The 16,293-nt window shown below is 53.2% G+C and overlaps 1 protein-coding gene across 9 annotated transcripts in view; it reads left to right on the plus strand.

Moving 5' to 3' along the window:
- CCDC12 (coiled-coil domain containing 12) overlaps positions 1-16,293 on the plus strand; it is a 51,637-nt gene that overhangs the window by 30,360 nt on the left and 4,984 nt on the right. For 3 of the 9 annotated variants that reach the window (XM_032648411.1, XM_032648410.1, XM_032648409.1), the window contains 5 exons: positions 2,546-2,613; positions 13,215-13,294; positions 14,589-14,780; positions 14,915-14,976; positions 15,222-15,256. In XM_032648411.1, coding sequence (XP_032504302.1) covers positions 2,546-2,613; positions 13,215-13,294; positions 14,589-14,780; positions 14,915-14,976; positions 15,222-15,256 — 437 coding nt within the window. Of the gene's footprint in view, positions 1-1,199; positions 1,261-2,521; positions 2,614-13,214; positions 13,295-14,588; positions 14,781-14,914; positions 14,977-15,221; positions 15,257-16,293 lie in introns of all 9 variants that reach the window. The other 6 variants (XM_032648407.1, XM_032648408.1, XM_032648415.1 and 3 more) reach the window with 4 other exon arrangements.

The following is a 16,293-nucleotide window of genomic DNA, read 5'->3' on the forward strand; positions in this document are numbered from 1 at the left end:
CTTTGCCGAGACACTTGAGTGTCTCCGGGACCCCAGGAGGGTGGTGGCAGCTGCGCCGCTGAGTTTGCCCTTGCTCAGGGGCTGTGAACGTGCATGGTGTTTGCAAAGGAGTTGCTCCCAAAGGCTGTTTCCACAGTCCCCAACCTCTGCCTCCAGCTGGCCCAGGTTAACAAGGCCCTCATGGAAAGAAGCCTTCCTGTGGGCTCCCACTTCGGGGGAAAGCTGAGCCTTTGCTGCTCTTCCACCTCTGTCCTTTCTCACCAAGGGGAGGTGTCTGCCACCTTCTTCCCCTGCTGCAGGACCTCTGGCCATCAGGGAGTCCACTGGCTGGCAATTAGGAAGGAGCTTTTAGTTCCTGTGTCCTGGCTTCTGGCTTCCCGTAATCACTAGCATTTGTCAGGGAGGGGTGCATGCAGCCTGGGAGCCATGTGGGGAGCCTTAACATGTTTCTCAGTTGAGAGTTTGTACGCCTGCTCCCCTTACCTCTTTGGCCATCACCAAACAAATGCTTCTGCCCCAGGGCCTCCCTGCCCAGCCCGTCAGCAGGCTCTTGGGAAAGGCCTCTGGTCCTTCCTCCAGCAGCTCTGCTCCCATTGCCCTGGAACACTGGCCAGAGCTCTCTGTGATCGGCCCCACCCCTTGACAGCCTTACCTGAATTCACCTGCGCCCTGCCTGCTGCTCCAACCACCTGTGTGTTCTTCAGACCACACCCCGCCTTTGCTCAAGCTTGCTCCCCTCTGGGAGTGCCCTTCCTGTTCCTGTCTCCCCATCCTGTAACACCCAAATTCTGCCTACCCCTTAGTAGGAAGGTAGGAAGCCCCCTGCCCACCTCACAGACCCATGTTGACCTCACTCATGTAGCTGTTGTGGTTCCTGCTGCCTCATCCCCAGGAGACTGAGCTGCCCTGAGTTGAGAGAGCCAGGGGAGCACCTTGCTCTATTCACATCACAGAAACCTTTCTCTCGTCCAGGACTCCGAGCCTGGTTTGGGTGGTCTCCTTGCCCATAGGTGTGTGGCCAACGCATGGCGCAGTCTGGTGGTTTCCAGGGTCTCCACGATGAACACTGGCAGGAAGTGACTCATAATGCAAATGCCACTCTCAGGGAGGCCGTTGTCAGTGACATAAACAAATCTCTAGGAGAGGTGGTACAAGGAGCTATTTTACTTACAATTTATATGTTCTTTTCTCCATTGCAGCAGGTCCCCCATGGCAGGGGCTTCCAAGTGTCTCCTCGGAACATGCTCCAGCAAGTCAAAGGCAGGTCATGGCCAGTTATCAGGGGCACATCGATCCCCTCTGGAGGGCCAGCCCTGGCACGCAGGGAGACCCCGGGCAGGGCTCTGTCCCAGATTTTCTCAGGACAGACACTGGGGGCGTGGGCGCATGCGAGAGCACACCCAGTGCACGCCCTCCGTGTTCGTTTGTCTGCAGGCAGGTCTGATCCAACTGCAGTGGTCACATGGTAAGGAAGAAAGCCCAGGAAGGTGTTTCCTGCTGCAGGTGGAAGCAGCATGGGGGTGTCCTTCTGCTGGGCCCTCGGTGCACCTGAGAGCAAGCATACTCTGTCAGGGTTGAGAGGAACATGGCTTCTCTAGACTTACAAAGAGGTGGGGAAGGGGGAAGAGGAAGATAACCACATTTAGAAATTTTTCCCATGGAAACTTCAAACTAATTCCCCTTCCCTCCGTCCCCCTGAATGCATTGCAGGAGTGAACCTGTTACAAGCCTGGTCCTAATTCGAGTTATGCTGCTCCTAAAGGGAGCCAAATAGGTGTTTCTGGAGAGGCCTCTGGCCTGGAAGGCAGGGGGTGGTGGTCAGGAGACCTGAGCTTTTGTGCTGCTCTGCTTGCTGGTGACTCTTCTGACGCATGAGGGTGGCTGGTGGCCTGCCAGCGTGGGCCCTCGGCGGCACTGACCAGCATCATCTCTCACCACCTAAGACCTTCCAGCTCTTCCTGCTAGTGTTCTCTGAGGGCCACCCTTGTCTGGGCCTGGGCTGGGATCATGGTTTGGTTTTGTTTTGTTAATTTATTTATTTATTTTTGGCTGCATTGGGTCCTTGTTGCTGTGCCTGGGCTTTCTCTAGTTGCAGCAAGTGGGTGCTACTCTTCGTTGCGGTGCGCGGGCTTCACATTGCGGTGGCTTCTCTTGTTGCAGAGCACGGGCTCTAGGCGCGTGGGCTCAGTAGTTGTGGTGCGTGGGCTTCAGCAGTTGTGGTTCGTGGGCTCAGTAGTTGCGGTGCACAGGCTTAGTTGCTCCGCAGCATGTGGAATCTTCCCGGACCAGGGCTTGAACCCGTGTCCCCTGCATTGGCAGGCAGATTCTCAACCACTGCGCCACTGGGGAAGCCCAGGGTCATGGGTTTTAAATTCTGCTGAGGGAGTTGAGGGGTGGGAATTGTGGCTCCAGCATTGTGCCCCGTCAGTTGCAGCAGGCATGTGCCCCGCTTGGAGGCTGGAATGCCAAGCTGGTCCTGGCCAGGCTGTCTAGCTCCTGGAAGGAGTGTTAATTTGAGCAGCTCGTTTTCTCCCTTCCTTTGCAGGACAAGGAAGATGGGGAGCCAAAGACCAAGCAGCTCAGAGAAGGGGAGGAGGAAGGCGAGAAGCACAGGTAATGCCTCACACGCAGCTCTCTGCCCTGCGCTCTCCTCCAGTAGCTGTTGGCTTCCACACCCTCCCAACTCTGCGTTCAGTCTCTACCCCGTTGCTTCCTCTCCACCCCATGGCTGCCTTGTTCAGACAGGACAGTCTTACAGTTGGAACCTTCTCTGCACCCTTTCCCCCACTGGCTATCTGACTCTTAGCCACCAGCCTTTTATTCCAGACCCTCATGTCCCCTCACTCTTCTCTGAAAACACTTTGGGTGACATGGTTCTACAGCACCTGCAGAATCAGGTCCAGACTCTCCCTGGTGAGTGAAGCTCTGTCTGAGCCAGCAGCCTGGGCGCCTGCTCACTTGGGGGAGTAGATCTTGATGCCCTGAGAAAGCTTATCTCAGTGGGCTGTGCTTTGAGGGGGTGCAGCAGGTGGGGAGGGGTGCTCCCCACAGGAAGCTGGACCAGCACTCGGAAGCAGGCCTTCCTGACGCCACAGCCTGCTGTTTCCTTCACCAGTGTGAGTGGAACCCTCCCCAGGTGCAGGCCCCTCATCCCTGCCTTCTTATTCAGGAGCTGATCTCAGACGAGATGGGGCTTTTTCAAGTCCACAGGGGCGCGTGTGTGTCTGTGCACGTGTGACTTAACACTTTACAAAGTGTGTTCACGCCTTCCTCACAGCAGCCCTGCAGAGTCCTTGCCATCTCCCTTGTTATCACAGGAGGCGACAGCTCTGTGCTGAGAGGCTGGTGATGCTCAGTGGTGGTGCAGGGACCCTTGTCACCCTAGCACTGGGCTCTGGGGTGTCTTGTTGGACCTTGGCCCCCCCAGCACAGCACGCGGCCCTCTCTGGTGACAGAGACGAAGGCCAGGTCATTGCTCTTTTGCCAAGTGACTGCAGACTTGGGCGCTTGGGGGTGGGTCTGTTGTAACTGCTCAGAGACCCTTTGGTTTTCTTCTGGTTTGTCCTTAGGTTTTTGATTACTGACTGGAGCCTTGAGTCATTTTGCAGATTCAGTTGTCTAACCAGATACAGTGTGGGGCCAGGGGTTGTGGCTGAGGAAATGGGAAAATCCAGCAGGATTGGAGGCAGGCACCCCAGGACCTCACCCCTCACCAGCCATGCTGGAGAATCACCCACCTTCCTCTCTGCCCATGCTCCCACCCATCTGTCCAAGGAGACCTATTTAGAATTGTGGCTGTTTTAGTTCCTTTGGCTTTCCTTACAGGTTTTAGAATCAGCTTGTTAATATCTATTTTTAAAGCTTGCTGAAGGTGACTGAGAGTAAAGAGTGACAGAGGAGGACAATGATGTGCTGTGGAAACCAGGAGAGGAAGGGGGGGGTGGCTTTCTGGAGACGGTGCCCTTCCCTTCATCCTAACCCATTCCTTAGTGGCCTGTGCATGGGTATTTCAAGGAGTGTGGAAGGGATGGACTGTCTCATGTCAGTTCCTCTTAAAATTTCAGAACGTAGGCATCATTCAAGTGTACGTGTTTGTATTGTTGCCTACTTATTTAAAATAAACTAATACTAAAAAGAATAAAATAAAAATAAATTAAAAGTTTGCTAGAGTTTTGATTGGTATTGCATGGAATCTATAGATCAGAATACCTTTAAACATTTTTTTTATTACTCTCTTCAGGATAAATCCTACCGTATTCCCCTACAACCAAATCCCCATTGAGTGGGAGTCAGTCCCCTGAAGGTCGACTAGCGTAGGCCAGTCCTCTGTGGGAAGGAAAGACGAGTTCCCACCTCCAGAAGGACCCCTGCTTCTCCTCTGGGCTGGATCTGCCCTCTCCCAGCCAACCTTCCCTCTTGGTTAATTGCACGGGCGCCCATGACTCATCTCTAACACAGCCCCCTCCTTGCCGCCTAGCTAAGATGTGATATGGCAGCCCTGGAAACCTGGCCACAAAAAGGGGCATTTATGTCAGTTGCTGTTGTTTTTTGTAAGCCCTCAGTCACTTCCTCCTGATGGCAAGTTGGCTAGTGTATGCCGTGGAGGTATGTCTAGGGTAGGGTTTGTGGCCAGCAGTCGTGGCCACCCTACCAGGTAGGAGGAGAGGGCCGGTGTTGCACACTCTGTTGGGCATGGAGCGGGGGAGCGTGTCTTAAGTGCCTGAACAAGCAAGCCCCAAACCCTCAGCTGCCACAGCCGTCACCTCCCCTTGGCTTAGGATTGAGGTCTGCACCCAGCCAGAGCTGTCACCATTCAGGGACACCCCGGGTGAGTGTCACGTATTGGAGAAGGAACTAGGCCACGAACCTTCCTTCCTCGGGGATGGAAAACCGGTTCTCCGACTCCATATGGAGAAAGGTCCCACCCCAGCTGAGGCCCGGCCCAGCCTTGTCCCAGTGCCCAAGCCCTTTAGGCTGACAAATGCCAGGCCTTCTCGCATCTGCAGGTTGGGTCCCCAGGATTGTGGCTTTGCACCAGGGCGTGCTCGCAGACCCATGACGTCAGCTTGATCCGGCAGATATTGCTGAGCTCTCGCGGTGATGCTCAGAGCGGCCCCTGCCCCCACTTGCTGAGTTACCTCACTCCCGCTCCAGGCCGGAATGTCGTGGCCCTGGATAGAGGGGCTGGACTGTGGCTCCGTGACTCGTGCTGAGGCAGCAGCACAGAGACCTGCGGCCGCCCTGTTTTTCCTGATCCTGTTGCTTGGGACTAGGCGCAAGAATGTGGAAGAGTGAATCAAGAGAGAACTGGTATAAGGGATGTGGTGTCGTGGGAAGCCGACTCGACGTGTGACCGGGCTAGGTGCTTCCCTTCGTGTAGGGGGAGAGTGGGAGCACGGCTGGGGCCTTTCTACATGGAAGACAGTCTTCGTCTTGTATGTTGTGATCTCCAGTGCCTCGAAAGTCCTTCTCGTTAAACCTGTTCTGGGGGAACGTTGTGATCCACCGTGAGGTGAGGAAACCACAGTTCACACAAGTGAAGTGACTCGTCTAAGATCCCCCAGCTGAGAGGGAGGGGACCGGCACTGGGACCCCTCCTCCATCCCTGTCTGGTGTGCAGGCAGGGTGGAGAACAGCCGAGCTCATCCAGCTATCATGTCACAGATGGGGAAACGGAGCCCTTCCCATTCTCTGCATGCGAGCTCCCGGGCAGGCCAGGCCTGGTTCCGTTGCACCGCCTTCACTCTCAGTGCAGTGGCCTTTGTCCCATATGTCCTCTTGGCTGGGGCTGGAGGGGTGGGCATCAGGGCTGCCGACAGCTGTGCGGTGGAGAGACAGTGTTTCTCTTGGGCAGCCTGCAGCCTGCATTCTGCAGCCCAGGACAGCCCCCAGAGTGGTCTGAGGGATAGATTGGGCCCCAGGAGAGTGGGGGGCAGTGAACTGTGCAGGCTCCGGGCCCTGCCACCACCTGGGCCCCGACAGCCAGTGTGGCCACTTCAGTTCTCATCTTGTGGGCCCTTTGGGATTCAACTTAGCTGCCATAAACCTTTACTGCACGCCTCTTTTTAAATTTAAATTGATATTGAAAGTGCTTAAAGATTTTTTCAATTGTCGGAAATTTAGTCAATCCTATTAGCCTGTATCTGTGAATATCCTTCTGTTTTGTAACCTTTTTCACATACCGTATCTATTTTGTTGGTGGTGGTGGTGGTGGTGGTTTGTGTTTTTTTTTTTTTTTTGCAATACGCGGACCTCTCACTGTTGTGGCCTCTCCCGCCGTGGCGCACAGGGTCTGGATGCACAGGCTCAGCGGCCATGGCTCACAGGCCCAGCCGCTCCGTGGCATGTGGGATCCTCCCAGACCAGGGCACGAACCCGTGTCCCCTGCATCGGCAGGCAGACTCTCAACCACTGCGCCACCAGGGAAGCCCCACATACCATATCTTGATCATCTTTTGATAAACATGCTTCTATAAAATTCTCAATGGCTGCTTATTAGTATTTCTTTGAGAGTGCCATAATTAATTTTTCAGTCCTTGAGTTTTGGCATATCAGCTGTTTCTACTTCTTTAAGTGCCCATCAGTATGCATTTTCAGGTGGATTGGGGGCAAAGCTCAGCCTGTAAATTTATTTATTTATTTACTTAAAAATTTATTTAATTTAATTTATTTATTGTTTTTGGCTGCGTTGGGTCTTCGTTGCGGCGTATGGGCTTTTCTCTGATTGTGGTGAGCGGGGGCTACTCTTAGTTGCGGTACACGGGCTTCTGATTGTGGTGGCTTCTCTGTTGCAGAGCACAGGCTCTAGGCGCACGGGCTCAGTAGTTGTGGCTTGTGGGCTCTAGAGGGCAGGCTCAGTAGTTGTGGTGCACGGGCTTAGTTGCGCCACAGCATGTGGGATCTTCCGGGACCAGGGCTTGAACCCGTGTCCCCTGCATTGGCAGGCGGATTCCCAACCACTGTGCCACCAGGGAAGCCCTTCAGCCTGTAAATTTAGAGAAGCTTGGGTGGGAGTAGGTGCAGACCATGTGGCTCAGATGCAATGGCAGCTTCAGCTGGGCAGGGGCCTGTCTGAACTAGGTCTTGGCACATTCAAAATAACCAAGTGAAAAATCACTCTTAGATAATCATTGTCAACTTTTAAATTAATTACTTAATTTTTGTTTTGACTGCATTGGGTCTTTGTTGCTGCGCGCGGGCTTTCTCTAGTTGCGGTGAGCCGGGGCTACTCCTCGTTGTGGTGCGCGGGCTTCTCATCGCGGTGGCTTCTCTTGTTGCGGAGCATGGGATCTAGGCACGTGGGCTTCAGTAGTTGTGGCATGCGGGCTCAGTAGTTGTGGCTCACGGGCTCTAGAGCGCAGGCTCAGTAGTTGTGGCACACGGGCTTAGCTGCTCCGCGGCATGTGGGATCTTCCCAGACCAGGGCTCAAACCCCTGTCCCCTGCACTGTCAAGTGGATTCTTAACCACTGCCCACCAGGGAAGTCCCTCACTGTCAACGTTTGGTTGTTGTTTTCTGTCTGTTGTATGTTCAGAACAATCCTTTGCAGACATTATTTTCAGTGGTTATATAATGATCCATGTAATGTCTGGGTGTATCTTTATGTATTTTATATATATTTTATTTTATTTTTTGAGTATGTAAAGGATTCATGATTCATAATGCAAAAGGTGTTAAAAGACACACAGGGGAAAAAAATCTTCCTTCACTCCCAACCTCCTAGTTGCAAGACCACCTTGAGGGCCAGCTGCTTGGCTCCTTTCAGAGGTGGACTGTGCACAGATATTCAAATATGCTGATATATATCCCCCCAACCCCCCACATACATATGCTTGTTGTTACACACGTGATAGCACACTATACTGCCATACTAGTGTTCCTCACCTCGCTCATGTCAATTTGACAGTACATCTTGACATTCATTACACAAAAGTTCATAAAAAGCATCTTCCTCGTCCCTTTGGTCATGTGGCGTTCTGTTGTTCATATGGGCCAAAGGGCACATAACCAGGGTTTGCATGATGCACTCTCCCCGCTAGGAGAGGGTTAGCTCCAGGGGGGGGCTCTTAATGTCCTCCAGAGCACCTTAGCAAAGGACTCCCCTGTTTTGCAGCCTTAGACCGGGGGAGTCTGAAAGGCTCCTGGTTCTTCTCTGGCCTGGCTCTCTCCACCATCTGCCTTTGGCTCCTGGAGAGCTGGGGATCGGCTCACATTTCCTCAGTGTCTGGGCATTGCCTCAGGCGTAGGAAGAGCCCGTGCAGTTGGAATCTGTCTTCTTTCCTTATCCAGAAGATTTCAGTCCAGGTCCATTTCACACCTAGTGCTGAGCAGAAAGGGCTGTAGATATAAGCAGTAAGATAAGAAGCCAGTCTCCTGGACTTACTAGTAACAATGCCAAGTTCATGGAGATCAGACATACTGGAGAGGCAGGTAGTAGGCTGTTCTTTGGCTGGGCCTCAACTGCTGGGGTATGTCCTGGCCAGCCCTGCCACTTGATGTGCAATGTGCAGAGACAGGCGCGTCCCTGCCACCCTGTGGGCCACACGAGGACCACTTTCGATCTGCTGGCGCAGTATTTTGAGAAGGCGTGGTAGGCCATGCCGGCTGGGCATGGCCCAGCCATGGGCTGCTGGGCTGCTCGTTCCCACCTGCACTCAAGGGTTACTCTCTGGGCTTTGGAGGGTTGACCGTCCCATTTTGGGACAGTCTGCCATATTCCCCTCCTAGCAGTTAGAGAGCTCTCAGGGTTTAGGAAGGGGCTTCTGGGGCAGCAGTGTGGAGTGGAAAGGTAGCACTCCTGGGCGGTTTGACCTTTGCTCTGCAGGACACCACTCTGTGCAGTGTTGATGTCCACATTCTGTGTCACCCACAGCCTCATGAGAAATGATACCTTTGATTTCCATATGGAAGCCAATGAAAGCATGACACTTTCCATCCTGTCTCAAAAGCTTCAAAGCTGGATTTGAACCCAGGTCACACTGTTGGAAGGCCAAGGCTCTTGTACCCTCTCACCCAAGCAGCTTCCTCGTTCTAAAATGGGGATAGCAGAACCAGCGTTTGGCTCTAGTGGCCTCCAGAAGGGTGAATTCCAGATGCCAGTGCTGCCTGATGAGCGCAGTCACATCCCACCCAGTCTCCAAGAGCTGTGGCAGTTCCAGTCACTGCAGGGGGAAGCCCCCAGGACGGCAGCCTGGGCCCACCTCGTGACCCTCTTGTCTTACCGTTTGTTTCTTGGCTTTCCTGTTGTGTCTCAAGTCCGGTCTTCTTTTGGATTTTTTGTTTTTAATCTTTCCATGTCCTTCCTGTGATCTTGCTAATAATATACTCCTTTCCCTTTTAGAGGTCTCCACAGCGATACAACATACATCCTTAACTTATCAGAGTCTAATAACAAGTCACATTTTACCATTTCCCATACAGTGCCACAACCTCAGAACACTTTACGGCCATTTGCCTCTCTTCCTGTCTTCTGTACTGTTGTTGCTATATTTGAAATCCCACAAGTCATTATTACTGTTTATACAGTCAATATTCATTTAAATTTACCCACGTATTTACTCTTTCATGCTTCTCAAGGAATGCATTTCATTCCTTCCTGAGTTCCATGCTTCCATATGAGATCATTTTCCTTCAGTCTAAAGCATTCCCTTTAGTATTTCTTAAAGAACAGATCCTCTGATGACTAATCTTCCCAATTTTTCTTTATCTGGAAAAGTCTTTCTTTGAAGGCTGTTTAACCTAGCCTTATAATTCTGGTGTGGCATTTTATTTACTTTTGGCCCTTCCCATGTATCTCTCCATTGTCTTACGATTTTCATGGCTTCTGTTGAAAAATCAGCTGTCATTTTCAGTTTCTCCTTTGAAGTTTGGGTGTCTTTGTCCAATTTAAGAATTTGTCTTTGGTGTTAAGTAGTTTGACAGTGATTTGCCTAGTTACGCTTTTCTTTGGAGTGCATAGAGTTTCTTTAATCTATGGCTTGATGTTTTTAATTAATTCTGTAAATTTTTCACTCATTATCTCTTTAAATATTGGTTTGGGGACTCTAATTACATGTATGTTAGATCTTTCCACCATGTTCCATATGTTTCTTAAGTTATTTTCTGTATTTTTCAACTTTTTTACTTCTGTCCCTCAGCCTGGATGTTTTCTGGCTTATCTTACAGTTCACTAATCCTTTCTTTAGCAGTAGCCACACTGCTGTTGAACCCATTTATTAATTTTGATTCTATTTTCACTTGTAGAATTTCCATTTGATTGATTTTTATAGTTTCCGAAATTCAGATCTCTGCTAAAATTCTTTTTTTTTTTTTTTTTTTGCGGTACGCGGGCCTCTCACTGTTGTGGCCTCTCCTGTTGCGGACTCTCAACCACTGCGCCACCAGGGAAGCCCTCTGCTAAAATTCTTGATCTTGTGGTATACCTTCCTGAACTTTTAATAATTTCAATTAACGTACATTTCATTTCTGATACTATATTCCAGTATCTAGGTCTCCTGTGAGTGCATTTCTGTTATCTTTATTTTTTTCTCTTGGCTTTGATTGAATTCTGGATATTGCATATGAAAAGTTCCAGAGATAATTTGGGATTTTGAATAGTTTATTTTCCCCCAGAAGGAGTTTATTCCAGCTTTTGGCAGACATGGATACCCTGACCTACCCTTTCAGGACTGATGAAGAGGCTTCCTCTCACTGAACACAAATTTTTGTCTCTTCAGCCTCATGAGATCGCAGGAAGCTCTGCTTGGTCTCTCGGCTTTTCAGCTTCTGCTTGTAAAAAGACAAGTGCTTTAAGGGGAAAGAAATGCCCAAAGCCAGGCTCACCTTGTTGCACTTCCCTTCTTTCTGTGATTGCGGCCCCTCAGGTCCTTGTTTGCCCTGGTAATTCACCAACACACAGATTTTTTTTTTTTTTCACACAGATTTTTTTAAGTTTGCAGAAGGAGGGAATTAAACCTTGTTCCTTTGTTAGAAAGGCCAGGCCCCTGAGCAGAACCCTGTGCCCCGTGACCTCTCCAGAGACTTTTGCCATTCGGTGGTAAATAGGGGTGGGGTGGGAGGAGCAGTTAATTGGACATTAGTGAGAGTCAGTCTCTTCATTATCTCTCAACAGACTGAACCAGGGAAGGACTTGAACCTAGCTTGACAGAGCTCGACACACCCAGCATAGCCTTCTTGTTTACAGATGTGAAAATCGGAGCCCAGCATGGGGCACTTCCACAGTGACTGGGACCCAGGTGTTCTTGAGTGCTTGACCAGTGCTCAGCTCTAGGGGAGAACAGGGGACAGTGGCCAGCGGGGCTACCGGGGGTGCTGGGGGTGGTTGCTGTGCAGCCAGCCCACCAGATGCTGCTGCTCTTTCCTGTTGCTTCTGGCCGCTCCGTGTCTCCTGCTGTGTCCTCCCTCATTCCGGCTAGTCTTCTGAAGCCTGGGCAGCAGTGGGTGCTGGAGGTGTGAGTGCTTGTGGTAACTGCTGTGAGCTCTGGGTACAGCTGCCACCAGACTCTCCTCTCTCTGATCTCTTACAAGACCCTGGAGCCAGTTTCTGAGAGTGACAGTTTTTTTTTTATTCTCACGAATCCCCACAGTTTTCTTCCCACACCCAGTTTCTCTTCCACTTTTCTCCCCACCCTGTTACAAACGAAAGTCAGTGTACCCGGTCATGCCCCACTTTCTCTCCCAGTGCCTTAGTGACCTGGCATTTACCTCCAGGCATTAGGGGATGGTGTCCCTGCTCCTTAGAGGAGGTAGACCCTGGGAGTAGGCAGCAGGCTTCCTCCACACAGGCCATGCTGGTACTACTCCCAGGCACACAGGTTTAGCCAAGCCCCAGGACTGCAGGCCCTGGGGGCCCTGGCAGAGGGCAGGGGGGCAGGTGAAGCTGGTGAATAGGGGACTGATTTGGTGTCAGAAAACCCCCAAGTTCAGACCACTGTCACTTGCTAACTGTGTAGCCACAGGCACCTCCTGCCTCCCTTCTGGAAAAGCTTGCTTGCCCAGGGGCTGGAGAAATCAGCCACACATTTCCCTGGCACAGACAGAGGGTTCCATAGATGACAGACCACAGGAGGCCTCCTGTTGAGAAAATGTTCCCAGGATTTCTGAGGCGCCAGCAGTCCTGAGAGGGCTCAGAAGAGGTAGTGGGGAAGAAAGAGGACCCACATCCCAGTCCCATCTGGCTAACCGGTTGGGGAGGCCACTTCTGCCTCCCGCAGGGCCTAGATGGTCTGTCCCAGTGTCTCCGTCTTGCCTTTATTAAGCAGCAGCCCCCAGGAACTCTCTCTTTGCTACCCTGTGGAGTTAGCCAAGGGCCCGTCCTGCGGGCAGGCTGCTGTGTGTGGGAGTCGGGGTTTGATGAGCTGCTGAGCCAGGGAGGCCTCCAGTGAGCACTTGGTACAGCCAGCCCTGCCCGAGGAGACTGCAGTAAGAGGAAAACAACACCACGGTCGCTGGTCAATCCCAGTGTGCCATTCTGGCTCCTTGTGGCCGCTCCCCCTTCATAGAGGAGGTCGTGGGATCTGCTCTGGTAGATTTAAAAAACCCCTTGCAGGGGCGAGGTATGTGAACTTCTCATGGCTGTCCAGCTGCATTGTGGCTTTCCCAGCCTTGCACACTGTCATGCCTGTTCCCTCAGCCCTTGCTGGCCAGCACACCAGACCCTTGCCACCAGTAGCTGAGGCTCCAGGGCACAAAGGCTCTGAGGAGCAGGTGGGGCTTGGGGAACCAGTGGGTGACCACTGGCTTCCTCTTTGAGGAGTAGCTCTGGCCCTGGCTTGGAGTCACAGCTTGCCTTGTCTCAGATGCTGCGACCACTGCTGTATGACCCTATAAAAATGGTGCAGTCTCTTTGACCCCCAGTTCCCGTAACTGTCAAATGGAGATAACGCTGGAGAGACATCCAGTGAATGCTCTCTGTGCACCCCTGACCCCAGCTCTTGATGAGAACCTACAGTGCAGGTGGGGCTTTGGGAGAGCACCCAGCCTGGCTGCTAACTGGAAGATGAGGAGGCTGAGGCTCGGAGAAGGGAGCCTATCACAGTGAAGCTTCTGTTCCTGTGCTGTCCCCCTTCACCAGGTCCTCTCCAGAGAGACCAGAGGAAAGTCCAGGAAGTAGCCAGCTCCTATGGCTTCATCACATGCCAACCTGCAACCTGTATAAGGTGAATGAGACTGTGTTACACCTTACTTTCTCTCTGCTTGTTCTCTCTGCCCTTTAGGGAACTCAGGCTGCGGAACTATGTCCCAGAGGATGAGGACCTGAAGAAGAGGAGGGTGCCCCAGGCCAAACCAGTCGCAGGTAGGTGGGCTGCATCTCCACCTCTGTTCCATGGCACTGTTGGTTGCCTCCACCTTGGCAGGTGTCACCGTCTCTTGGAGAATAACTGGCAGTGCCAGGGCTGGAAGCTGGGCCTCCAGGACCCTCCGTCACCATCTCATGGCAGATGCACGACTAGAAGCCGTCTGGGCACTGAAGCGGCCTGTTGTGCCCGCTCCGCCCTGCTCACGCCCTGCCTTGGAGGCTTTCCAGGGGCCTGTGAGGGAAGTGGCCACATCCCCTCAGAGGACCTCTCCGGGCTCAGAAGTGGAAGTGGCCCTGGGGCTCTTGGACAGCAGGGGCAGGGTGATGGGTGCTGCGGGCCCTTGGAGGGTCAGAGTGAGAGACGCTGGAGACGGGCTGACCATCCAGGTGCTTGGAGAGTAGTGGGCAGGTAGACACCCGCCCAGCTTGGGGCGTGGCAGTGCCAGAGCACAAAGGATGGGCAGAGGTGTTCTCACTGGTGGGATGAAGGGCCTGGCCCGGAGGCTGCCCAGTCACACCACGGTGTGGGGAGCTGCACAGCAGCCGGAGCATCTGGCCAGCTGCAGCCTGTCCAGAGCCATCCACGCTGGAGATGCTGGGGTGCTTCTTATCATGCAGATCCCTGGCCCTGGCCGTGTTTTTTATTCTTTGTTTTCATCAACTTTTAATTATATGAGTAATAAACCAATTGATACATTTATCTTATAAAAGAGTGAAGTGTTGCGCATTCAGCCACACTCCAGTCTGCCTCCCCATCTCCTTCGGCCCTGAGGTTCACACACTTCCCAGGTGATCTGCTTCATGGTTTGGGCCTTGCCATGGTGAGGCAGTGGCATGGTGGGGAGAGTAAGGCAGGGCAGAGGACAGGGACGGGGAACTGGTCCCATGTCTCAGGGTCAGCACTTGTGGCTGGAGGGAGGTGAGGCAGGGCAGAGGGGCCATGAGGAGACCCGGGACAATGGTGAGGGGGGTTAGAGGAAGCCCATGGAGCCCAAATTTGTTGTTCTTGACATCTGCCCCCACAGGGTCAGGGCCCTCCTGGTCAGGCCACCCAGAGGCCCGTTGTGCTGTTGGCAGCTGGGTGGAGCCGGGAGGTACACGTGGGCAGGACTCCTCAAGGTGGCTGCCCCGCTGGTCTTGGGAGCACAGATCTAAGAGTGGGACGGGAAGAAATGTCACCTGTGCCCTGGCCATTCCCAGGGCACGTCCTCAGAGCCCAGGAGCCCCAGGAGGGTATGGGAAAAGCCAGTCCTCAAGGCCCTTCCCAAAACCATACTTTGGATATATCCAGGCAACTGTCTCATTTCCCAGCTGGGGGATCCTGGGACTAAGAAAAGCACCCATGCTTCCTGGCTAGAGGTCTTGGCTCCATCTACTCTAGCTGGCTGCCACCTGCTGGCCCTCCTTCATCCCCGGATTGCCTTCGTCCTGAGAAACCCAAGCCCTTCCTCCAGAGCTGCCTTTGCAGGATCTTCACCTCTAGGTAGTTAGGGGCCAAGGGGAGAGGCGGGGCAAGAAAGCCCAGACTCTCCCAGGGACCTGCGGCTGCAGTTTGCCTATCTGGGAGAGTGGTGGCTCCTTTCCGACCTGCCTCCGTTGTTGTCTTGCGCCCTCTAGTGGAAGAGAAGGTGAAGGAGCAGCTGGAGGCCGCCAAGCCAGAGCCCATCATTGAGGAAGTGGTGAGTGCCTGGGGGTGTCCCCATCCTCCCTTGCTCCTTCTGTGGGTCCTTTTCTCCTTCCCACCTGCTCTCTTCACACATCCTTCCTTCTCGTCACTTCTTTATTCCCTTTCTACCTCCCTGTTTCCCCTCAGCCCCCTCCTTCCTCCTCCCTTTTCTCCCCTTTTCCTACCTCTGTCCCCTGTCTTCTACTTCCCTTGGGGCTAAGCCCTTCCAGCCCTGACATGTGTCTCCTCCCTCCCCAGGACCTGGCCAACCTCGCACCCCGGAAGCCTGATTGGTGAGTGTTGCCCATGTAGGACCAGTGCAGACTGACTGGGAAACTCTTGGTGTTAGGCATGGGCTCCGGCTGGGCCTTTCCCAGCCTTGCAACGGGAGGCAGGCAATGTAGACATACAGCTACAGGAGATTATTAATGTCTGACGTAAGTGCCGAGAAGGACGTAAGTGGAGAATGAGAGGGACATGACGGGGAATGACACCTAAGGGTGGGGAGGGGCTCGGGCAGAGGGGGCTCAGCAGTCCCCTCCAAAAGTCCCTTCTGAAAGGATGAGGGCCCGCCCCACCTCAGAGAGCTCCATTTGAACAAGGCTGACCGTTGCCCTCAGGGAGCCGTAGGGTAGAGGCAAGATGGCGGGAAGGGCAGATGAAGGTTTCTGTGCCAGTTCTGCCACCAGCTAGCCTGTTTCCCTTTGGCCTCAGCTCCCTCTGCAGTGAAATGGGGATGCTCATCCTTCATGGTGCCCCTTTGACTGGGCAGAGAAAGAGGATGAGAGAGGGCCGTGTGTTCGCTTTACCTTGGGCCAGAGGTACCAGCCATTTCCCTCTCAGTTGCAATTCTGTGTCAAGTACGGCACTAGCTGAGGGTGTTCTGATATGATGAAACAAAAGCATGGGACGCGTGTCCTTGGAAACCCAGATCCAGAGGGAATAGGCTGTGTGTGCACTTCTGGAAGCTCCTGGTGGTGAGGGTGAACGTGTGGTCAAAGGAGGAGCAGGACCCCCAGCGGGCCAGGGCAAGTCACTCCCTGATGGAGACCAAGGGGAATAGACAAAGAGAGGACCCTAAGAACCATCTGCCTTGTACACCTTGACTCGGTCCCCTGTGTTGGGTGGGTCTGTGGTGCTAGTCCCTGCCTCACTGGGACTGGCAAGGTTGGCTGGTGCTGGGTTTTGGAGGACACAGAAAGAGAGGGGGGCGGAGCATCCTGACCTCCGGCACCTGAGTGGGATTCCTGATGCCGGAGGGGCTGTGGGAGGGGAAGGCCCCAAGGCCACACCAGGCCAGCCTTCAGCCTCCGGCCTCCTCCCGCCTCCC

Source organism: Phocoena sinus, chromosome 11 (assembly GCF_008692025.1).
Source record: "Phocoena sinus isolate mPhoSin1 chromosome 11, mPhoSin1.pri, whole genome shotgun sequence".
In the NCBI taxonomy this organism is placed as follows: Eukaryota; Metazoa; Chordata; class Mammalia; order Artiodactyla; family Phocoenidae; genus Phocoena; species Phocoena sinus.